Source organism: Sinocyclocheilus anshuiensis, unplaced genomic scaffold (genome assembly GCF_001515605.1).
Source record: "Sinocyclocheilus anshuiensis isolate Anshui unplaced genomic scaffold, SAMN03320099.WGS_v1.1 scaffold1355, whole genome shotgun sequence".
Lineage (NCBI taxonomy): Eukaryota > Metazoa > Chordata > Actinopteri > Cypriniformes > Cyprinidae > Sinocyclocheilus > Sinocyclocheilus anshuiensis.
This window is the reverse complement of record NW_015540070.1, coordinates 566,932-591,947: the sequence shown is the minus strand read 5'-3', so window position 1 is coordinate 591,947 and position 25,016 is coordinate 566,932. Positions and strand designations below refer to the sequence as shown.

Sequence of the window (25,016 nt, the reverse complement as noted above, 5' to 3'; positions counted from 1 at the left end):
AAAGGACCTTCTTTTCCATCTATCAGTTGGGATATGGTAAAATTTGGTGTACATTTGGAGGACAAAAACGCAGACTTTGTTATAAATGGTCTATTTCTTATAGTTACATTTTTTATTCACAAATGTAAAGTTTTGAAAACTGCACCCCAATTTAATATATTTACAAAAGAGCTAACCTTATATACTGATGCCTTAAAAATGATGAGAACATATAAAGCCAGGAAATTACGTGTTTTGTTTAATCAATATGACTTTATTTCAAAAATGTATTAGCCAATTTGAATTAATCCCCTACAGTGCTGTTGTATTTGAATTATTTAATTATTTATTTTATTTGATTACTATTATTATTATTTTTTGTGACATTATGTATTACAATTTGTTATATTATATCTCAGTCTGTGAAGTTGTACAATTTAAATTATGTTGGCCTGTTATGTTATTGTTCATATGCAGAATAAAATAAAAAAAAAAAAAACCTAGCAGCCACATAGCACCTTAACAACCATCCAGAACATTATAGCTACACCTAACAACCACACAGGACATCGTAGCACCACCTATCAGCCACATAGCACCTTAACAACCATCCAGAACATTATAGCTACACCTAACAACCACACAGGACATCGTAGCACCACCTATCAGCCACATAGCACCTTAACAACCATCCAGAACATTATAGCTACACCTAACAACCACACAGGACATCGTAGCACCACCTATCAGCCACATAGCACCTTAACAACCATCCAGAACATTATAGCTACACCTAACAACCACACAGGACATCGTAGCACCACCTATCAGCCACATAGCACCTTAACAACCATCCAGAACATTATAGCTACACCTAACAACCACACAGGACATCGTAGCACCACCTAGCAGCCACATAGCACCTTAACAACCATACAGAATAGCATAGCTCCACCTAGCAGCCATCCACAGTGCTCTAGCATCATGGAAGTAATTTTCTTCAGGAAATGTCAAACTCTAGTTGTTTGTGTGTTTTTGTTCTGCAGGTTTTCTGATTGCTCTTTCCTATCTTTGTGTTCTCAGTGCTCTCCTGACTGTCTGACCCTGCAGATCAGAACGGTTCTGTGTGGGTTTCTGGTGCTGCTGATGTACTCCGTGACACATCGTAGCACCACCTATCAGCCACATAGCACCTTAACAACCATCCAGAACATTATAGCTACACCTAACAACCACACAGGACATCGTAGCACCACCTATCAGCCACATAGCACCTTAACAACCATCCAGAACATTATAGCTACACCTAACAACCACACAGGACATCGTAGCACCACCTATCAGCCACATAGCACCTTAACAACCATACAGAATAGCATAGCTCCACCTAGCAGCCATCCACAGTGCTCTAGCATCATGGAAGTAATTTTCTTCAGGAAATGTCAAACTCTAGTTGTTTGTGTGTTTTTGTTCTGCAGGTTTTCTGATTGCTCTTTCCTATCTTTGTGTTCTCAGTGCTCTCCTGACTGTCTGACCCTGCAGATCAGAACGGTTCTGTGTGGGTTTCTGGTGCTGCTGATGTACTCCGTGACCCAGGGGTGTGTGGTGAGTGTGTGTGTACAGTAGAAGAGAGTGACGACTGTATGACTGAGGGTGTAATTAATTCCATTATTTAACTTCCCAAATATGTGTTCAACTATTAGTTTCTTTCTGATGTTGAATGTGTTTGTGTTGCTGTACCTACACAGGTGGTATGTGTACCGTGGTCACTGGAGGGGAATTCCAATGTTTCCATGGTGACAATTGTCACCGTCAACGGGACCAGCGTGGGCTCCGGGGTGTGCAAATACACTCCGTACGTATTTTTATCATGTGTGATGGCGTCGCTATCTGTGGCTCTGTACCTCCGTGTGTCATCACTACCCAAGATCCTCCTGCTTCTCCTTCTCAACATCCTCCACACTGTCGTCATGGAGACTAGCAGCTATCGGAAGGCCATAGGGTGAGTCGAGCTAAACGCAAAGGTTATAGGAGTGTTTGTAGTTCATATTTGTTTAATTATCTCAGGGTTACCCAAACTGGGATTTGTGAGAAATATTTTGTTTACCTGCAAGTAATGTCACCATTAACTGACACCAGAGAACTGAGAACATGTGAATGTGTTGTTAAATTATTGAAATGTTAATTTAATAACTCAGGAGCAAATTTAAAAGTAAATGTTTTCAGTCAAAAGGCTGGATCCCTCTTTTATCTGATAATCTGATGGGTGTCATTGTGTTTGTGTGTGTGTAGAGGTGGATTCTTTCACACACACAGCTATGACCCTGTTCTGGCAATGCTGCTGTTTTCTGGAGCTTTGGTGCTTCACTGCAGACAGCTGGATCTCAAACTCAGACTGGACTACCTCTGGGCCACCCAGGTGAGTGCACCTGTGTGTATGCAAACATTAGGGTGTGTGTGTGTGTGTGTGTAAATGCATCACTTAGTAAAAAGTAATATATTTAAAATACATTTATTTCATACCAAGTATAGTTCAAATCTGTTAACATTTTCCCTAACATTTTGTTTGAGATTACTGACATAAAAATTATAAAATAATTATATAATTTATTAATATTTATTTGGAGTACTATTTGTGCACAATGCACATTACTTAATATTAAGCCTAAAATGTGTTTTAATGTCACTATTGATGAGGATTGTAGGATTTTTTTAAATAATATCAGTCTTTAAGCAAGAGAGAGAGGGCAAGCAAGCAAACAGAAGCTTGTTAGTGACAAATTGTTAAAACATTTAGGATGCTGGGAGAGAATGAATCAACAAATCAGAGGTGGCCAAATGAAGACAAGATGGAACCACTAAGGTATTAGATAAACTTTCCTGATTAATCATCCAGGTTGACGTGTAGTAAAATTCTCCCAGCATGAACACGGTCTCATGAGGATTAATCCAAATGACTGGAATTGTGAGTCCAGATTCACCCAAGAATGCACATTCTGTCATTATTTATTCACCCTCATGTCGTTCTAAACATGTATGACTTGCTCTCATCCATGAAACACAAAAGGATGTGAGAAAATCACAGAGAGCATCATTGAAGGACCATAAAAGTAGCCCATATGATTGATTCACTATGCACAATGATAGCTATGTGTGAAAAGACTCAAATTTACAATATTATTTATCAATAAATGTCTTTTCTGGTGAGGTTCTCAGATCTCACTCATGCCATTCACAATAGATCAAATATGAATACGCACATATTAAAATGAAACAAATTTAATTTAGGCGCTAAAATGGAGGAGAAGTTTTTCCAGTTTTTTAATCATATGGCTTCAACACATACATATATATATACATATACATACATATATACATATATACATATATATATGTTCTGCAAATAACAAAAACAACACAAAAGTATTACACCAGTTATAATATTTCAATTTCTTCTAAGGCAGTCTGTTATGAGTTGGTAGGGGAGCAATTGAAAATGTAAAAAGTACTGTGTCTGTAAAAATACATACATTTATTCTTGCAAATAATCATACAGGGTGAGTAAATGATGACCCTAAATTAACTACCCCAGTAAAAAAGTATTTATATTTAAAATACATTTATTTCATACCAAGTATAGTTCAAATCTGTTAACATTTTTCCTAACATTTTGTTTGAGATTACTGACATAAAAATTATAAAAGAATTATATAATTAATTAATATTTATTTGGAGTACTATTTGTGCACAATGCACATTACTTAATATTAAGCCTAAAATGTGTTTTAATGTCCATCACTTAGTAAAAAGTAATATATTTAAAATACATTTATTTCATACCAAGTATAGTTCAAATCTGTTAACATTTTCCCTAACATTTTGTTTGAGATTACTGACATAAAAATTATAAAATAATTATATAATTTATTAATATTTATTTGGAGTACTATTTGTGCACAATGCACATTACTTAATATTAAGCCTAAAATGTGTTTTAATGTCACTATTGATGAGGATTGTAGGATTTTTTTAAATAATATCAGTCTTTAAATGCAAGATATTTAAAGTGTACCCAATGTACACAATCAAATATACTTCAGTATATCTTTAGTTGGACTTCAGCACAATTAAAGTGCATTAAGTACAAAATTAAGTTGTTCCAAATTAGCAGACTTTAAGTATACAGTATCTGTTTAGTATACTAAAAGTACAATTGCAGGGTATTATTTAAGTACATAAATATGTAAATGTATCTGTAGTATACCTAGCATAAAATAAATGTATTCCAAATACATTTTAGTATATTTATTTTTTACATAGGTCATAGGAATGAGCTCACACAGAATCTACTGTATATGAGCAAAACACAGTTCTTTGCAAACTTTTAAGTACTTTTGGGAAAAGAATTGTTTCCCAAAATTCAGTTATATGAACGTGCAAAAAAAGTCCACAGATTTAGTCTGTGCCTGTATATAAGTATGAAAAATGGCTAATGAATAATTTGACTGAAATGATTTTGACCAGAAATAATAGTAATAAATAACAATGTAAAAGAAATACCACAAAATTGACTGTCTGACCCTGCAGATCAGAACGGTTCTGTGCGGGTTTCTGGTGCTGCTGATGTACTCCGTGACCCAGGGGTGTGTGGTGAGTGTGTGTGTACAGTAGAAGAGAGTGACAATTGTATGACTGAGGGTGTTGCTTATAGAATATACACTGATAAAAAAATATATATTTAATATATATATATATACTGTACATATATAATACCTTTATTTAACTTCCAAATATGTGTTTATTTATTCGTTTTTTTCTGACGTTCTTGTCTTGAATGTGTTGCTGTACCTACACAGGTGGAATGTGTACCGTGGTCACTGGAGGGGAATTCCAATGTTTCCATGGTGACAATTGTCACCGTCAACGGGACCAGCGTGGGCTCCGGGGTGTGCAAATACACTCCGTACGTATTTTTATCATGTGTGATGGCGTCGCTATCTGTGGCTCTGTACCTCCGTGTGTCATCACTACCCAAGATCCTCCTGCTTCTCCTTCTCAACATCCTCCACACTGTCGTCATGGAGACTAGCAGCTATCGGAAGGCCATAGGGTGAGTCGAGCTAAACGCAAAGGTTATAGGAGTGTTTGTAGTTCATATTTGTTTAATTATCTCAGGGTTACCCAAACTGGGATTTGTGAGAAATATTTTGTTTACCTGCAAGTAATGTCACCATTAACTGACACCAGAGAACTGAGAACATGTGAATGTGTTGTTAAATTATTGAAATGTTAATTTAATAACTCAGGAGCAAATTTAAAAGTAAATGTTTTCAGTCAAAAGGCTGGATCCCTCTTTTATCTGATAATCTGATGGGTGTCATTGTGTTTGTGTGTGTGTAGAGGTGGATTCTTTCACACACACAGCTATGACCCTGTTCTGGCAATGCTGCTGTTTTCTGGAGCTTTGGTGCTTCACTGCAGACAGCTGGATCTCAAACTCAGACTGGACTACCTCTGGGCCACCCAGGTGAGTGCACCTGTGTGTATGCAAACATTAGGGTGTGTGTGTGTGTGTGTGTAAATGCATCACTTAGTAAAAAGTAATATATTTAAAATACATTTATTTCATACCAAGTATAGTTCAAATCTGTTAACATTTTCCCTAACATTTTGTTTGAGATTACTGACATAAAAATTATAAAATAATTATATAATTTATTAATATTTATTTGGAGTACTATTTGTGCACAATGCACATTACTTAATATTAAGCCTAAAATGTGTTTTAATGTCACTATTGATGAGGATTGTAGGATTTTTTTAAATAATATCAGTCTTTAAATGCAAGATATTTAAAGTGTACCCAATGTACACAATCAAATATACTTCAGTATATCTTTAGTTGGACTTCAGCACAATTAAAGTGCATTAAGTACAAAATTAAGTTGTTCCAAATTAGCAGACTTTAAGTATACAGTATCTGTTTAGTATACTAAAAGTACAATTGCAGGGTATTATTTAAGTACATAAATATGTAAATGTATCTGTAGTATACCTAGCATAAAATAAATGTATTCCAAATACATTTTAGTATATTTATTTTTTACATAGGTCATAGGAATGAGCTCACACAGAATCTACTGTATATGAGCAAAACACAGTTCTTTGCAAACTTTTAAGTACTTTTGGGAAAAGAATTGTTTCCCAAAATTCAGTTATATGAACGTGCAAAAAAAGTCCACAGATTTAGTCTGTGCCTGTATATAAGTATGAAAAATGGCTAATGAATAATTTGACTGAAATGATTTTGACCAGAAATAATAGTAATAAATAACAATGTAAAAGAAATACCACAAAATAACACACACACACACACACACACACACTACTGTTCAAAAGTTGGGGATCAGTAAAAATTGTAATGTTTTTTTTATTGAAGTCTCTTCTGCTCACCAAGGCTGAATTGATTTATTCAAAAATAGTTGCAACAGTATTGTAAAATAATATTATATATACAATATAATAATATAATACATATTATATACTTTTAAATGTAAATTTAATTCAATTTCTATTTGAATAGGTTACATAAAATGTCACATGGTCCTTCAGAAATCACTCGAATATGCTGATTTGGTGTTCAAGAGACATTTCTTATTATTATCAATGTTGAAAACAGTTCTGCTGATGAATATTTTTGTGGAAACTGTGGTACAATTCTTCCAAGATTCTTGGGAAGTTCAAAAGAAAAGCATTTGTCTGATATAGAAATCTTTTGTAACATACTGTGAATTTAATGTGCTGACTTTACCACGCTGAATAAAAGATTAATTTATTTTATAAAAAGTCCCCAAACTTATGAACAGTAAGTATTGTCAACAGAAAACACTAACTAGTGGGATATCTTAAGCATCATCAGCACTGTGATAGCAAGCTATTTCAACAGTAACAGTGCCCTCTAGTGGATGTTTTATTTTCAGAATATAATTCCATATAAACACAAATTATTTTATTCCTAACCTTTAAAATATCCAGTGACAGGCAATACAACTAGTATGAGTATACAGTTAATTGTTAATATGTCAGTTTGTGTGTTTTGTCCACAGGCTGAGGAGGACAGAGATGACATGGAGAGAGTGAAGTTGGACAATAAGAGGATTCTGTTCAATCTTCTGCCTGCACATGTAGCTCAACACTTCCTGCTCTCCAACCCACGAAACATGGTCAGATTTCATTTACAGATCACAAAGAATAACCTTAAAGCAGCACTATGTAACTTTTTCTGTGTTCAAAATTTGCTAAATGTATATATATAATGAGCGAGTACATCATGAATTCATCTCCCAACAACCGCGTTGTCTTATTCCGAATCACTACGGTACACTTATAATAAGTACTTATATTTGGACTATTGTAGCCTGGTCGGGTCGTCACCGCTGCGGAGTAACACATACCTGCGTGAATCGCCATAGACATAAACTTAGAGAAGTAGCTCCGGTTGGAATGTTCTTCCGCGGGATGTGTGCAGTTCTGTTTATTAACCGCTAGAGCGCCAAAAGTTACATAGTGCTGCTTTAAAGACAACATGAGATACCAATTAACTTCTAATAATGTGACACATTTCTAAGCAAAATAGCATATTCAGATGAAGTGAAGTGGGGATTGTTGTGGTTTGTCAGATGTTGTAGTTCCCAAAGTCACCACTTCATGGCAATGTTGTTATGATCCAGCTGAGAGATCAGTGCAGATGCTTTGATGATAGCTTGTGTTTTGATCATTCAAATGAGATAAGATTGTGATTGTGTGTGGGTAGTGTAAATGCTCAGCCGCTCCGTCTGGCTTTGTGAGGCCTCATGAACACAATGAATGTGTGATTACACTCCCGTTATGCGTTTTATGTTTTTTTTTTTGTTTATGTTTGCTGCATGGTCAACACATGCTGCTCGCCTCTTTTTCTGTCCAAGATCCTTCACAGGAATTGATGCAATCAGACATCCTGAAATCTGTTGCAGCAGCTCTGAAGCAAGCATCCTCTCCTGAGCATGTAATTATATTGTAAACAGTGGCATAAGAAAGTGAAATTCTTGGACACATACGCAAAAGTACACACAAGATGCAAACATCACTGGAAAGTTTTACTATAATGATAGCTTGGAAAAAGTGTACAACTGTTTTGTCAAGTCCACTTATGATGTTAGTCATATTTTCTTGCACCAAAACATTTAAATTTAATTTTACATGACCAATTTTCCCCTTTTGACTCTTCTACCATTCAAAAGTTTGGGATCAGTATTTTTTTTATTTTTTATTTAATTAATTTATACCTTTAATCAGCAAGGATGCTTTAAATTGGTCAGAAGTGGCAGTAAAGACATTTATAATTGTACAAAAGATTTTTATTTCAAATAAATGCCTTTAAACTTTCTTTTTATCAACGAGTCCTGAAAAATGTATTACAGTTTCCAGAAAAAAGGTAACACTTTACTTAAAGCCTTTATGTATAATGCATTATAAAAGTAGTTTTAATGCATTAATTATACCTTGTTGTAATGCACTTTATAATGCATTATACAATTTCATGAATAATTGTAACCACAGTTAATACATTCTAACACTTATCAATTTATTGTTACACTTATGCATTTAATTTTTTAAAAGTTATAATTATTTGACAATATATAATGTATTACAACGCACATTATGAATAATTATAATGCATTATACCCTCTAATAACCCTTTAAAATGCAGTTTTAAGTAAAGATAAATAAATAAAAAATATGAGGCACAAACAGCACAATGTTCAACATTGATAATAAGAATGATTAGAATGATAATAAGAATGATGATTTCTGAAGGGCCATGTGACACTAAAAAAAATCTAGAGAAATGGCTGATGAAAATTCAGTTTTTTTTTTCAATTATATTAAAATAGAAAACAGTTTTAAATTGTATTTAATTTGCATTTTTAAAATAAGTTTTACATTTTAAATTGTAATGACATTTCACAATATTATTGTTTTTACCGTATTTTTGATTACATTTTTACTTAATTTAAATTTACCTTTTTTCAAAAATCCTACCGACCCCAAACCTTTGAATGGTAGTGTAAAATGACTAACATCTGTATATGATTTCAGCCAGACGAAAGCATTTATGTGACACTTAAAAATACAGATTATTGCTTTTTTATTGACAAATTAGTATGTCTAAAATCAAACATGCATGTAAACACTAATATTAGTTTGGTAAACAAAACTACACTGTTATATTAATCTTTTGGCGCCATGTTTCTTGTTTACAGCCATAAGACACCAAATTGTTGCTATGGTTATGTCCAAAATCATAATTTTGGGAGTGACTCCTATACTCCATACATATACTGTAGAATGATAATTAAAGAGAGTCACTTCTGTATTTAAATGCGGTTGTCACTCCCAAACTTTGCAGTGTGTACGTGGCCGATATGTCTACATAGTAAATCAAATCCTTCTATTTCAGAAGAGCAAGAAAACCCCCTTTTTTATGTGCATAAACCACTGTGAAATCTTTGATTTGAGATGGAAGGGTCAATCTAATGCACTCTACCTTTTAATATCGAAAGCAAGTTTTGCTTTGACCGAAATCAACTTGTCCAATTCATGCGTGTCGTGTGTCTTGACTAATTACCGTAGACTTAACTTCTCTAACCGCTGTTATATTCCAGCTCAGCCTGGATCAGTGGTATCGTCCCCTGAGGGTCTCATGGCTCTTTGATTTCCTGCTCTTTCACTGTTCCAGGACCTGTATTATCAGTCTTACTCTCAGGTGGGCGTCCTGTTCGCTTCCATCCCCAACTTTAATGACTTCTACATTGAGCTGGATGGAAACAACATGGGTGTGGAATGCCTCCGGCTGCTAAACGAGATCATCGCTGACTTTGATGCGGTGAGAATTTCTTGTCTCCCAGCCTGAGATATGTATGCTTTGGCTCAGTGTGCGAGTTACCTTAATCCCACTCTAGGCTTCATTTATTTCTCCATCACATCATCTCTCTCTTTCTCTGTCTGTAGCTGATGGATAAGGAATGCTACAGAGACATTGAGAAGATCAAAACTATTGGCAGTACTTACATGGCTGCGGTCGGACTCGTCCCCACTGAGGGATCCAAGGTACACAGAGTGTGTATGTGGGCAAACACAGCAAAAATCATTTTCTCAATCAGAATTTTTGCCTTGTTTTCCAGTAAAATGATCTAAACAACTTTAACACAAGATATGTTATTTGAGAAGCAAAAAGACTTGTTTTTAGAGAATGCACTGTTCTAAAGTTTGGGGTCTGCAAGATTTTCTTTTTTTTTTTAATGTCTACCAGAGTAGCATTTATTTGATTAAAAAAAAACAAAAAAAACCAGTAATATTGTGAAATATTATTAAAATGTAAAATAACTAATGCAAATTCCTGTGATGCAAAGCTGAATTTTCTGCAGTCATTCAGTGTCACATGATCCTGCAGAAATTATTCTAATATCCTGATTTGCTGCTCAAGAAACATTTGTATTATTATCAGTGTTGAAAACAGTTGTACTGCGTCATATTTTTGTGGAAACTGTGATCTATCTTTTTCAGAATTCTTTGATGAATAGAAAGTTAAAAGAACAGCTTTTTTTCTTTTTCTTTCTTTTTTTGAAATATATATTTTTTGTAAGATTATAAATGACTTTACTGTAACTTTTTATCAATTTAATGCAATGTTACTGAAAAAAAAAACACTTGAATAGTAGTGTCTTCAATTAAGTTTGATTTTTTTTTGTATGTTTTAAGTATAAATGTAACCAAATTTAGTGAGGTTTGCACATAAAAAGATAACATTTTATTTTATATTGTTATGCAACTGTGTTTTTCAAATGAATTTATTTTAAGGATGTTTAGATATTTTTAAAGTAAACAGTACAAATTAATCAAATTAGTATGAGCCCTGTGTGTGTGTGTGTGTGTTTGCTTTTTTTAAACTAATCTCAGTTTGGGTGTATTTGCATTTGGCCTTGAAAGATGAAAATCATGTCATGGCACCACTCAAACCTCCCACTGCTTTGAAAGTAAAACTAATATCAAATGCAAACGCACGTGCATGTTTGTTTTTCTGTCATAGTGGACACTTTCCATTGACTTCAGTTATTTTTATACCGAGCTAATTATATTTTCTCCTAACCCTAAAGCTAACATAAACACAGCCCACGGCTTAATTAAAGGGACAGTTAACATGACAATGAAAATTCTGTCATCATTTACTCACCCTCATGTTGTTCTGAATCTGTATGCATTTCTTTCTTCTGTGGAACACTGAAGAATGTTGGGAAACAAACCATTTCGGAGCCAATTGACTTCCATTGTATGGACAAAAAAAGAGACATCTCAAAATATCGTCTTTTAAGTTCCACAGAAAAAAACAGTCATACAGGTTTGGAACAACATGAGGGTAAGCAAATGCTGACAGTTTTTAGATGACCTTTCCCTTTAAACCTCAGATTAGTGATATGAAAATTATGAATGTGTTAGTAATATGAAATTATGATCTCTCATAATGTATTCACCTTATAACATTTTATTTTATATTGTTATGCAACTGTGTTTTTCAAATGAATTTATTTTAAGGATGTTTAGATATTTTTAAAGTAAACAGTACAAATTAATCAAATTAGTATGAGCCCTGTGTGTGTGTGTGTGTGTTTGCTTTTTTTAAACTAATCTCAGTTTGGGTGTATTTGCATTTGGCCTTGAAAGATGAAAATCATGTCATGGCACCACTCAAACCTCCCACTGCTTTGAAAGTAAAACTAATATCAAATGCAAACGCACGTGCATGTTTGTTTTTCTGTCATAGTGGACACTTTCCATTGACTTCAGTTATTTTTATACCGAGCTAATTATATTTTCTCCTAACCCTAAAGCTAACATAAACACAGCCCACGGCTTAATTAAAGGGACAGTTAACATGACAATGAAAATTCTGTCATCATTTACTCACCCTCATGTTGTTCTGAATCTGTATGCATTTCTTTCTTCTGTGGAACACTGAAGAATGTTGGGAAACAAACCATTTCGGAGCCAATTGACTTCCATTGTATGGACAAAAAAAGAGACATCTCAAAATATCGTCTTTTAAGTTCCACAGAAAAAAACAGTCATACAGGTTTGGAACAACATGAGGGTAAGCAAATGATGACAGTTTTTAGATGACCTTTCCCTTTAAACCTCAGATTAGTGATATGAAAATTATGAATGTGTTAGTAGTATGAAATTATGATCTCTCATAATGTATTCACCTTCATGTCACTCTAAACCTGTAAAATCCCTCCATTGAACACAAAAATTTTTTTCCAGAATGTTCAAGCTTCCATTATCCATGCACCAAAAGCAAGTGAACCTGAAATCATATTTGAACTTCCTCATATTCAGACACATGATAACCAGATTGACATCATTTATGGCATAGGTCAAGATTTTGAGAGAGTAACTGTATCAGTCTGTTTCGAAACAAAGCTATCATATGACGTCAGAAAACTTGGAAGAATTTTTTGTCTGTTTTGGAGCTTGACAGCTCCTGGTCACTATGATACGTTGTTTGAAGGGAAAAAAGAGCAGCATGAACATTCTTCAAAATATCTTATTTTGGGTTTCACAAAAACTTCAAATGATTAAGTTAATAACAGCTTTTTTTTTGTTGTTGTTTGTTTTTTTTCTGATCATAAAATCATCCAACAATTACTCTGTTTATTATCGTCATCTCAGAACAAGTGTAGAGGTGGTAGTATATGAATAATGTCTTTCTGTTTTCTCTCTGAATAGGTAAAGAAGTCCATTTCTGAGCACCTGTGCACAGTGGCTGATTTCGCCATCGAGATGTTTGATGTACTGGATGCGATCAACTACCAGTCCTACAATGACTTTGTGCTTCGAGTTGGTTAGTGACCTTGTTAAAGCGAGGTGTCAACCGTGTGTGTGTTTGTGTGAGTTAGTGTGTGTAAATGAGTGTGTGTGCTTCTGTATAAGTGGAGGAAATACATCAGTAAGTGTGGACATTGTGCCGGACATCCCGCATCCAGTAGGATGTCCTGAGTGTAACATGTTTTGTAAGGAACAGATTACATATAACAAACACACAGTTACACACATGCACGAACAAGCTACACTACATACACACTTCTTAACAAAATGTCATGAATTTAAACATCTCACTATTAAAGCATTAGTGGTATGCTGCTAACACAATATCCATCCCTTCAGCTCTGATGGCCTCTAGTCGCTGAGTAGATTAATTTTTTTCTTAAGCAGACAGACAGCAGAAAGTGAAGGTTTAGCGCAGGGAGCTGCTCAGAAAAACATACCTGCTACAAATCATTTTTTAATTAGGAGGGCAGACAGAATGGAGAGCTGGAACAATCCTGTAAAACGGTCCCAAACGAGCAATCTGTAATTACATTTTTAAGCCACTTGACAAGTCGCATTTGCAAAATTTTAAATTGCAGTTATGAGAAGGAATTTTTCAATATACTAATGACAAAATGTAATAGCTTTCTCCACCTCTGAAACACATTTTTCTGCTTATGTAACCAAGGCTACATGGTAATGAAAAATGAAATTCTGCAATTTATATTAGTATTTCTTTCTTTTATTAACAACTACAGGCCTCTTTCAATGCCACACTACCTGGTTTTAGTGAATTAAATCACGGTTTCCACAAAAATATTGAGCAGTTTAAAAAAATATATTTTAAAAATGTTGAACTGTTTCAACATTGATACTACTATGAATTGAATCTTTACCAGCAAATCATCAAAGAATGATTTCTGAAGGATCATGCGACACTGATGTAATGATGCTGAAATATCAGCTTTACCATTACAGGAATAAATTAAATGAAATGATTGTTTTCAATTGTAAAAATATTTCACAATATTACTGTATTTTTTAGTAGTGTGTTTGTGCATGTGTGTGTGTATATACAGTATATGTACCCTTTGCAGAATATGCAAATATGTTAATAATTTTAACAAAATAAGAGAGCTCATGAAAATTGCATGTTATTTTTTATTTAGTACTGTCCTGAATATGCTATTTCACATAACAGATGTTTAAATATACTCCAAAAGAAAAAAAATAATAACTGAATTTATAAAAATGACCCCATTCAAAAGTTTACATATCCTTGAATCTTAATGCTGTATGTCATTTCCTGAATGATCCACGACTGTTTTTCTGTATTGTGATAGTTGTTCATGAGTCCTGCGTTGGTCCTGAGCAGTTCAACTGCCTGCTTATATATATATTTTATTTTTTTTACCAGTGGGTGCAGGACACTATAGTTCATGTAAGTGAGGATAGCAAAATAAAGTAAACTGTGACATAATATACCCCAAAATTCTTCATACAGTGAACTACCAGTAAAACTGATAAAAAATTTGGGACCAAAAATTATTCAGACACTTTGAACTGACCATGTTTTGCTTAAGTGTTTTTTAATTGCTAATAGGATCTTTTTACACCACAGACTGAACAAAATTAAGCATTGCTTAGTCATTGGTTGACCTAAATTGGTATTACCTGTGTACTTAAAGGGATAGTTCACCCAAAAATGAAAATTCTGTAATTAATTACTCACCCTCGTGTTGTTCCAAACCCGTAAGACCTTCTTTCATCTTTGGAACAAAATTTAAGATATTTTATCATGAAATATGAGGGCTCTCTGACCCTCCTATAGACAGCAAGGAAACTACTACGGTCAAGGAACAGAAAAGTACCAGGATGATCGACAAAGTAGTCCACGTGACATCAGTGGTTCAACTGTAATGTTACGAAGCTACGAGAATACGTGATGACATTGAACCCATGCGCCGTGCCTTGTGTTCAACGTCATCACGCCGGATCTGGATCAGCGCCGGTGCCGCCACATGCTTGCGTCATGGTACTGTCATGAACGCACATCCACAAGTGACGCAGTAGAGATGAAAATGTGGAATAAAGTCGTTATTTTTGTTTTCTTTGCACAAAAAAGTATTCTCGTAGCTTCGTAATATTACGGTTGAACCATTGATGTCACATGGACTACTTTGTCGATCATCCTGGTACTTTTCTGGACCTTGAACGTGGTAGTTCCCTTGCTGTCTATGGGAGGGTCAGAGAGCCCTCAGATTTCATCAAAAATATCTTAAATTGTGTTCTGAAGATGAAAGAAGATTATCAAGATGAATTTGTTCTGACACAGTTTAACTCCGAGTTCTTGACATATTTTATTACCATTTTCTAAACTATATCAAATAAACTAATAATGTGAGAAATGTTTAAGGTGTCTGAATAAATTTTGGTCTTGTCACATTATATAGCACAAGAAGCAATAAACAATCAAACATTAAAAAATCATACCAACCCTAATTTTTTAAACAGAGTCTGTTTTACATGTAAAAATGGCAGATAAAGGGACGTTAAATCTGATTACTTAATCATTTTTGTTGATCATTGATCAGGTATCAATGTGGGTCCAGTAGTTGCTGGTGTAATCGGGGCTCGCAGGCCTCAGTACGACATCTGGGGAAACACAGTCAACGTTGCCAGCAGAATGGACAGCACTGGAGTTCAGGGAAAAATACAGGTAAAACAAACACACCATCATTTAAACAAACCAGCACACCACTCCAAACAAATCTGACTTCATCTGCCTCTTCATCCCAGGTGACCGAGGACGTCTTCCGCCTACTCTCCGGTTATTATCACTTCCAGTGTCGTGGCCAGGTCAGCGTGAAGGGCAAAGGTCAAATGCTCACCTACTTTCTGGAAGGCCGAACCACGCACACGCGATCCAAGAGCCCCGAGCGTGGGTCGAGCCCCTGCATCCGGACCAAACTGGGATCAGCACCCGCTGTCAGCAGCTACGGGGTGAAAAGTCACACTGTAGGGCACGTTAGCACCCCAAACAACAGCATTTTGTACCTGCCCTCTGTATCCGTTGACATGGAGATGGAGGTGTGATCACCAAGAAGACGGGTTCTATGGTGATCAATCGATGCATTAGTAAATCAGAGGCAGGGAGGGAAACCGAGCACAAGGTAGGAGCGAGATGAAAAACGAGGAGAGAAGAGACAGTCTTTGCACATTCAAACGTGCCAAACCGAGAAAGGCCCTCCCCCTTCACGCAAGTACATAATAAGCATGTATGTCTTTCCGTGTCCACGTATGCGTGTGTTTTAATGAGTCTTCCCCGACCAACAGGATATCAGGGTCTCCTAAACGGGAGCATGCGATCTACTGCAAAAGTCAGCTTCACACCAGCCGAGGAGACACGTACCCACCGTGTGTGAGTGTGCGTGCTTCTGTGTTATCTTGCATCTGAAAATGTCAAGAGATGCCACGGCGATGAATATTTTGAACATGTGAGCGGTGAGGACCAAACATTTCGTTTAAAACAGCGCTGTATTTTGTACGAGACTGAGTAAGGCCAGTTTCTGAGACGACGGAACGTGTGGGGTTTTTCCCACCAAGACAAAGGAAAAGCTGGTTGCTCATATTGAGATTTGCTTCGGATAAATTGTTTACATGAAGAACACGTCACGGGTTTACAGACCTGATAGCTAAGTTATTCCCAGCTCTTCGGGTTTCAAGCACTCGTCTGCGGTTGCAGAGAGAGAGAGGCAGAAATACTAAACAACCGCAGTGAATCAGAGACTGCAATGATTTACTTGCGAATGCTAACGCTATCCTGTTTTGTAATCATTTACAGAAAGTCAGTCGAGTCTGTGACGTGGGTAAATGTTTAACTTTGCGTGGGTTGAATCAGCACAGTTTTCCTGTATGTGATGTGTGTACGCACTTGGTGCTTAGACAAAACATCTGTATGCACTTGCTGCTGCCCTTTGCCCTCTGGGATATCCTTTCCAGTAATAACACGACAACTGATCCCATTGCGTTTAATAAGCGTCAAAGATGTGAAATACCGATACAATCGAGAAGCCAGCACAGTCGAGGCTGTCACCGATAATACTATTCACAAAAAGCAACCAAATTGGCTTCCAGTATGTAATCAAATGGCTTAATATACATTTATTCCACATCTATTTTGTCGGTGGTGGCACTTCAGATTCTCCTATCAACGGTAGCATCTCTCACTGTGCTTGTGGAACGATCTTTACCACACGGTTGAACATGCATGATATTTTAGTGCTGGATGTGTCATGTGCTCTCTAGATCTTAGGTTAAACATCTGGATTTTAGTGCATCTGTTTCAGAGCATGCGAACGTCTCAAACCTGCTCTCGGTTTGGAAAGCCTCACGAGCCTCATTTCGGATTTCAGAACGATGTTTTGGTTTTCTTTCTGTGCTATTACTGTATCTTTGATAGATTTCCCATGATGCCTAGCAAAAGAAGTTTGGCTTCAAGCATGCCGTTCTGCATGTCCCTCTCAGCATGCCGTAATTCTGTCACGTCGCTCTATTTGATAACTGATTTGTGTCTCTAATGCATGCCTACTGCAAAAACACAACAGAGGGTGAAAAGTGTCGAAGATATGTTGCGAAACATGCTTTAGTAGCACTGCATGAGCCCAGAATAATGGCCTTGATGAAACGAACCATCTTTTTTTCATTATCCGACGGTGTATCCGCTTACCTGGTCCGTGCGTGGTGCTGTGGGGAAGCTTTCTGGGAGTTTTGTAGCATTGGCGCCTTGTCGAGCTCTTGAAGTGACTGCCTTTTTATCCAGGGTCTGTTGGAAAAAGTGTATTTCTTTGAATATGTGCCAACACATACGGTTACCAACATATCAAACCGTGTTCTTTTCTAGCGCAACTTTGCGACATTGTGTGCATTCGGTTCCATTAAGTTCGGTTCAAACTTAACTCTCATATGGACTGATCGAACCACGTGGGGCTCAATGCCGACTCGCAAATGGGCTATTCCTCTTTATTTTTCGACGTTTAATTCAAGTTAAGCTATGTATTCAGGAATGCTCTCTCTGATTCTATTTTTCGCTGCATTTAGCTTAATTTGCCATGTACGGAATTTCGCATATTTATTAACGTAAAATAAGGAGCTGTTCATTCGAGTTTCATATATGTAGATTTTTGGTTTTTCTTTAATGAATATGAATGCCAAATGCCAAAATGCTTATCGTATCACTGAATATTTCAGATTCTATGATCCAACAAATGTAGCCAAACAGCTAAATTGTTCTATTTGATATGGCTTAATATGATCTATTTTGACTACAGTGGCCTAACTTACTGCTGTTATGAACATTAATGATATATTAACTTTAATAATGCATAAAGTGTGCACAGTAAAATCATAGAATAGATTTTCATGTCGATTAGATATTTTCATATTTGATACGGGTCAAAATTATTGTACGTATTAAATATATTGTAGAGTAAACAAAAAGAGTATTTTATTGATGATTTGTAATATTTGTGCTATTTTTGGGGTTGCAATGTATTTATTGCGATGGTTCTATGTGAATGTAAATTTCATATTGAGATCTTTTATACTTGTGTTTGCACTGTTCGGGAATAAAATAACAATGAGAGATGACATGGGGCTTCTGTGTGATGTTTGCAATGGTTGTGTTGTTGTGGCCATGGCCTTGACCTTGAATAAAGGAGACTTCAATCTATGGACTGATTGTGAGAGTGAATGACCTGGGAGTTCTGACATTGTATACACTCGAGAAAAACAAATGGGGCAAACAATGAAGATTCAGACCCTCTCATGTGATTTTTTTTTATTTTAATTTTATTTTATTTAGACTGATGGAAAACCGGTTTCCTTTCACACAAAAGTACATTTTATTTTATTTTGTTTTGTTGAGTTGACTTGAGACGAGACTGATTGAAAACCAGTTTCCTATCCCACAAAAAAAATACATCTCCTTGTTTTAATTTAAATTTAATAATATTTTATTTTATTTTTCATTTATTTTATTTTACAGAAACTGATGGAAATGCTTCCTCTTCCACATAAGTCCATGTCTTCATATATAATTTTTTTAAATTTTATTTTGTTGAGTTGAGTTGAGTGTATGAAGACTGATGGAAAACCATTTTCCTCTCCTACAAAAGACCGTGTGTTCCTGCTTGGGTATTTGCATTAGATTAATGTGTGAAATAAACAGAAGTGCTTCAGAACATCGAGGCTTTAGGAACTGCCGTAGATCCGGCCTATTGTCCCGCTACTCTTTTCTGCATACTTCCACGGCTTTCCAACCGGGAGCTGCATTTTTTCATATACAGGATGTGCCCGTTCCGAAGCATTTTGGGGAACAGGGGAAAAAAAATAAAGTCTTATCAGGCTGGCATGTGTAAGCAGCAAATAGACAGGATGTGACACATCGTACTGCCGGATACAACTTGCAAATGTTATTTATGAGAGAAAACGTACATATACACAATCACATCAGGGTGTCAGGATGGATGGACCTTTCAGCATGACCCACGCTCATCGCCATAGTTACTGATTATTATGGCCTGCTGAGGTCAAATGTCACTCTTAACGTCACATAGTGTCAAATTGACATTACCCTGCAAATGTCAGACAAATTGACAAATACCCTGCAAAAACAAAGGCCTGCATCTTGTAGAATAAACCATCCTTCCCTACCCAACAACACAGGAAAAGGAGTTTAAATAGACATCATATGACTGCAAAATGAATTTCACGTTAAAGGTGTAGTTCACCCCAAAAAAATTCTGCCATTAATTACTCACTCTCATGTTGTTCTAAACCTGTAAAACCTTCGTTCATCTTCGGAACACAAATTAAGATATTTTTAATGAAATACGAGAGCTCTCTGACCCTCCATAGGCAGCAACACAACTGATACGTTCAAAGCCTAGAAAGGTAGCCGACGAGAGTATCAGGATGCATGCGTTAGTGATGCGCGGATGAGCTAAAACGTCACCTAATGTTTTGTTGAATAACTTTTAATGTTAATTTACAGTTTATTCAATTTCTGTAGCCTATTTAAAACACGTTCATAATTTAGAAAATGTAGTTAATACTTGCATCATTAATGATTTATTTTATCCACCCGCAACCCACCCGCAAATAATCATAATGCATTTTTTTATTACCCGACCCACCCGATCCGCGGATTATCCGCAGCGCCCGCGGATATAACTGCCATCCGCGCATCACTAGCATGCAGTTGTGCTGCTGGCGTTCTGACATGGAACTCGGATGCGCTGCGGCTTGTTTACAAGCAGAGGAATGCACATGCATGCGTCATGGTTCTCTTGTGAACATACATCGAAGACTGACATGGAAGAGAAGAAATTGTTAGATAAAGTTTTATTTGCGCACAAAAAGTATTCTCGTAGCTTCATAACATTACGGTTGAACCAGTAATATCACATACACTATTTTAATGATGTCCTTACTACCTTTCTGGGCTTTGAACGTGGTAATTACATTGCTGTCTACGCAGGGTCATATTTGACCCATATATTCATCAAAAATATCTTAATTTGTGTTCCGAAGATGAACAAAGGTCTTACGGGTTTGGAACGACATGAGGGTGAGAAATTAATAACATAATTTTCATTTCTGGGTGAACCATTCCTTTAAAAATGATATCTACTCAACCTCATTTTGTTCTAAACCAAAAAGAAGAGTTAATGCAAATCTTGACATGCTATATTTGAATGAACATAAAGGAGATTTGAGAGTTAAAGCTGAAAGATTTAGAGCAAGAAATTACTTTTTGGTCTGTTTGTCACATAAATGTTCATATGGATACAGTCACATAACACTTGTTCGGTTGTACATAAATGAACAGTTCAGTCATTATCAATGTCTAAGAGGCTCTTTTTCATACAATAAATTTGCATGATGCTCACGGCTGTCAAGTTTCACATTTTGCTTGATTCAAAAGTTTGGGTTTGGTAAGATTTTTAAATGTTTTTGAAAGAAGTCTCTTATGCTCACCATGCAAGGCTGCATTTATTTGATTAAAAATACTGTTAAAACAAATATTATAACAATGCAAAATAACTGTTTTGTTTATTAATATATTTATGGTGATTTATATATTAATATATTGAAATGTAATTGAATCCTGTGATGGCTGAATCTTAAGCAGCCATTACACCAGTCTTCAGTGTCTCATGAAAACAGTTGTGCTGCTTAATATGTTTGTGGCAACTATAATACATTTTTTTCAGGCATAAAAAATTACATTTTTTTTAACATTATAAATGTCTTTACTGTCACTTTTGTTCAATGTAATGCATCCTTTCTGGATAAAAGTTTTAATTTGTTAAAAAAAAACACAAAAAAAACGTTATTGATCTCAAAATTTGAATGGTAGTGTAAATACCAGTGGGTCAAATGATAAACCCTCCTACATTTGATCTAAGTTCATTTCTCAAATGTGAATACATGTGATTCAGAGAAATTAATGTACGCACAAAAAACATGCAATGCCTCTCTTCCAGATTTAAAATCTATAAATCACAAATGATCTTGAATTGTGTGCAGGTGACTGGTGTCAGATCTCCGCCTTGTAAACGTCATTAGCAATTAATGTCATTAGCATATAAAAAGGCACCTGTTAATCTTTTACTTGAGAATGGCAAGTGTCTTCCACATTCCCACAGACTCTCTGCCACAACGAAAAGTGTGTACGCCTGCTTAGAACCTGACGCAGCACTAAGAACTTTTCCAAGACAAAGAGTTTTTTAAACCTGGATGTTTTTATAAATGAGGTCCCAGGATTTGAATTTAAGTTCAATTGCACAACATAAAAGAACAGTTCACCCAAAATGAAAATTGTGTCATCATTTACTCACCTTGTTCTAAACCAGGGCTCTCCAAACTGCAGTGTCCTGCAAAGTTTAACTTCAACCAATTAAAACACACCTGAAGCAGCTAATTAAGCTCTTACTAGGCATAGTGGAAAATACCAGTCAGGTGTGTTGAGGCAAGTTGGAGCTAAACTCTGCAGGACACCGGCCCTCCAGGACACCCCTGTTTGGACACCCCTGTTCTAAACCTTTATGAGTTGTTCTTCTGTTGAACACAATAGAAGATATTTTGATTAGTGTAAGTTGACGATAGCCATTGACTTCCATAGTATTTTTTTCCACAACGTGGAAAGCAATGGCTACCGTCAACTTTTTGATTATTCTTCAAAATATCTTTTATTCTCAAGAGAAGAAAGAAACTCAGTACAGGTATGGAACAACTTGAGGGTGAATAAATTATGATAGAATTTTCATTTTTGGCTGAACTATCCCTTTAAGCACACATTTTACGCTCGTATAAACAATTCTATTATTAGAAAGTGTTTATTTTCCTTTCGGTCATGTCTTCTCTTGCTCAAAAAAAGAGAAAAAGATAAGAACATCTCGATGAGTGTTCCATGGAAGAACGAATGTGATTCAGGTTTGAAACAGTATGAGGGCGAGAAAATGATGACAGAACATCTTTTTTTGTGTGTGCAAACTATCCCTGCTGAATTACCTGCACCCCTACACAGAAGTGAATGCAATGGAATAATCAGCCCAGCCTACTGAACCCATTGTGAGTTAACAAGGAGCTTTGCTTATGGAAAATCTCCAGCCTGTCCTGTAGCTCACATACTGTAGTGGTGTCAGATCAGGCCTGGGCTTGCTTTTCCAGTTTTTAACCAAGCCCATTCCTTTCCTCATCTCTCAAATGATAATCTCTGCCCTCCAGCACATCAGCGCTCACAATGACTTTCATACGAAGATGCTCTCGCTCACTCCCATTTTTCCTTGCCAGAACTTGTCTTTTCCCACTTTTTAACCGTTGGTCCCCTCTTACTGGAAACTGTAAACGTTTCCTGCTAAATGAAGATGTGTGCGTATTCTGTGTACATGCTGATGAGTAAGGCGTAGGAGTGTTTATTACCTGCAGGGAGGAAATGACTCATGACTTTTTTTATGGCTGACATACCAAGATAAACAGCAGCGCTAACAGGACATCAGCTTGCACACTTCAAACCCATCTGCTATTGAGATCACAACGACGCAGCTACTGATTGGATAAGATGGCCTCAGATCAGCATGGGGCTAATGATCAGTTTCCACTTCCAGTTAGCCAACTGAACAATCGTGACAAAACACTTTCACAACAGCTTTCAGGCATACAGTACAGGGCTATTCAGTGCAGACAGCATATCTGATAAGAGGATCCAGTGGTGGACTCAAAAACTGGATTTGTGATGGTTTGTGTGCACTGATGAAAGCGTGTTGTATTTTGATTTTACGCAAGGTACGGCGTGCTCTATTTTAAGATCATAAAACACAAATAAAACTGTCAAGCACTGATTGTGTAATTAGTGTTCAGATAAATAAATCACTGTTGAAATGCTGAACACATGTTCTTTGCATTATACACGAGTTTCATATGTTGCTATTTGATATGCTGATAAACTTGTACCTAATATAAAATTAACCCAGCCATGAAAAGTAGCTAGTTTTAAACATTTAAAACTCTTCAACACTTCAACCCTGCTAGAAAAGTTACTGATATTCAAACAAATGTTTTTTTCTTAAATGTATGGAAAACTTAAAGTTTGTCAGTAAGAAAGAACATAAGTTCAAACTTCCAAAGCTCAATTTAGGCTAAATTTTGCAAACCTGTTACCAATCTATCATCGTTTTTGGGTTATATTTCATCACCTTGGAATTATAAGGTTCTATCTGACATTTTTGTCAAAATTGAGTTATTCACATATTCTTATTCTGTGACTTATTTACATTATGTGAGGTTTGTACACGTTGTGTACATTTTGGGACTTTTTATTTTGAAAACAAAAAGTTTATATGAAAAAGCATATGGAATGCAAAAACTTTGAAGCTCAATATCCCAAAACCACTTTATTTTATTTTGTTTTATGTTATTAAAAAAAAAAAAAATCACAAAACAGAGAACTTTGACTCAGAGAAACTCAGAACTTTGACTTACATTCTGGAAAGATTTTCTGAAAGATATTAACAACCCTTCTTTCATTGTAACATTAATAGAAAGTTTATTAAAGGTTATCTGGTCTAATAAAGTTTTCAAAATATTATCACAAAAACATTATTTAAAGGGGTGGTTCACTCCCTCAGAAATAGGCGATGGGCTCTGATTGGTTAGCTAGCCCAGTGTGTTGTGATTGGCTCAACCGTCTCTAGTGTGCATCTAAACGTCCCGCCCCTTACCTCACCTCAGCGGCATGAGCTCCGGTTGTATTGTAAACAACGGCGTCGTTAATATCGCTTATCAGTTTGAGCCCGATTGAAAAGCAGAGGATATTATTGAAGAGGATCGTGCAGAACCTGTGCAAGCACGGCTTTTAATGGTAGGCCTATGTTTTTTGTTTGTTGTTGTCTCATACTTTTAGATACGCTGTTATTTGTAAATGCTACTGCTTATGTTAGCTTTTAATATACAGTTTTATCCTGATTACAGCTTTAATACAGTACGGCAACTGTACGTGCGTCCATGTTTAACGTTTCTCATAGCTATGTGAAAATAAGTGTATAATTGTTAACAGTTCATTGTTGGAGCTGAGCTGAATATGAGAGAGAGAGAGAGAGATGCAGAGCATGTGCAGAGCAGGGGACGCGAGGAACAGTATTGAGAACCGCTGCTTTAGAACATTGATTTTGAAACTTGTGAATCCATTAGAATCGTTAAAAGACAGAATCGCGATTCATATATGAAGTAACTTTGCAGATATTGTTTATGCTCAAACAGCAACATTACACACTAACTAACGTTAAAAAAGTGAAATCGCTATGAACCACCCCTTTAAACATTCATAGAACCATTTTTCCCCTTAAATGTTAGTTGGATGTTTGTCTAACTTGTTACTAGGTTACTCCTTGTTTTAGAATGTTCAGAAAAAAGTAATAATTAAAGTAACATTCCCATAATGTTTGCAAAATAATAAAATTGATTGTTCCCTTAATATTTGAACCAAGAAAAAATTGAAATAAAACTCTCTCTCCCACACACACACACACACACACACACACACACACACACACACACACACACACATA

At 35.9% G+C, this 25,016-nt stretch overlaps 1 protein-coding gene and 1 long non-coding RNA gene across 2 annotated transcripts in view; one reads left to right on the top strand and one right to left on the bottom strand.

Annotated features, from left to right (window-relative positions):
- Positions 1-16,580, top strand: part of LOC107687179 (adenylate cyclase type 1-like) — a 49,174-nt gene extending 32,594 nt beyond the window's left edge. The window contains exons 12-20 of the mRNA XM_016484407.1: positions 1,495-1,584; positions 4,836-5,089; positions 5,380-5,506; positions 7,086-7,202; positions 9,758-9,904; positions 10,030-10,128; positions 12,805-12,919; positions 15,480-15,604; positions 15,685-16,580. Of these exons, the coding sequence (XP_016339893.1) occupies positions 1,495-1,584; positions 4,836-5,089; positions 5,380-5,506; positions 7,086-7,202; positions 9,758-9,904; positions 10,030-10,128; positions 12,805-12,919; positions 15,480-15,604; positions 15,685-15,981 (1,371 nt within the window). The 3' untranslated portion in view covers positions 15,982-16,580. The remainder of the gene's footprint in view (positions 1-1,494; positions 1,585-4,835; positions 5,090-5,379; positions 5,507-7,085; positions 7,203-9,757; positions 9,905-10,029; positions 10,129-12,804; positions 12,920-15,479; positions 15,605-15,684) is intronic.
- LOC107687180 (uncharacterized) lies at positions 15,507-21,820 on the bottom strand. Its single transcript, XR_001634104.1, has 4 exons — positions 21,789-21,820; positions 17,615-17,710; positions 15,777-15,881; positions 15,507-15,581 (listed from the first exon to the last, which is right to left on the bottom strand). It is a non-coding gene; the product is annotated as an uncharacterized LOC107687180 (long non-coding RNA).
- Between the last annotated feature and the right edge of the window lie 3,196 nt (positions 21,821-25,016).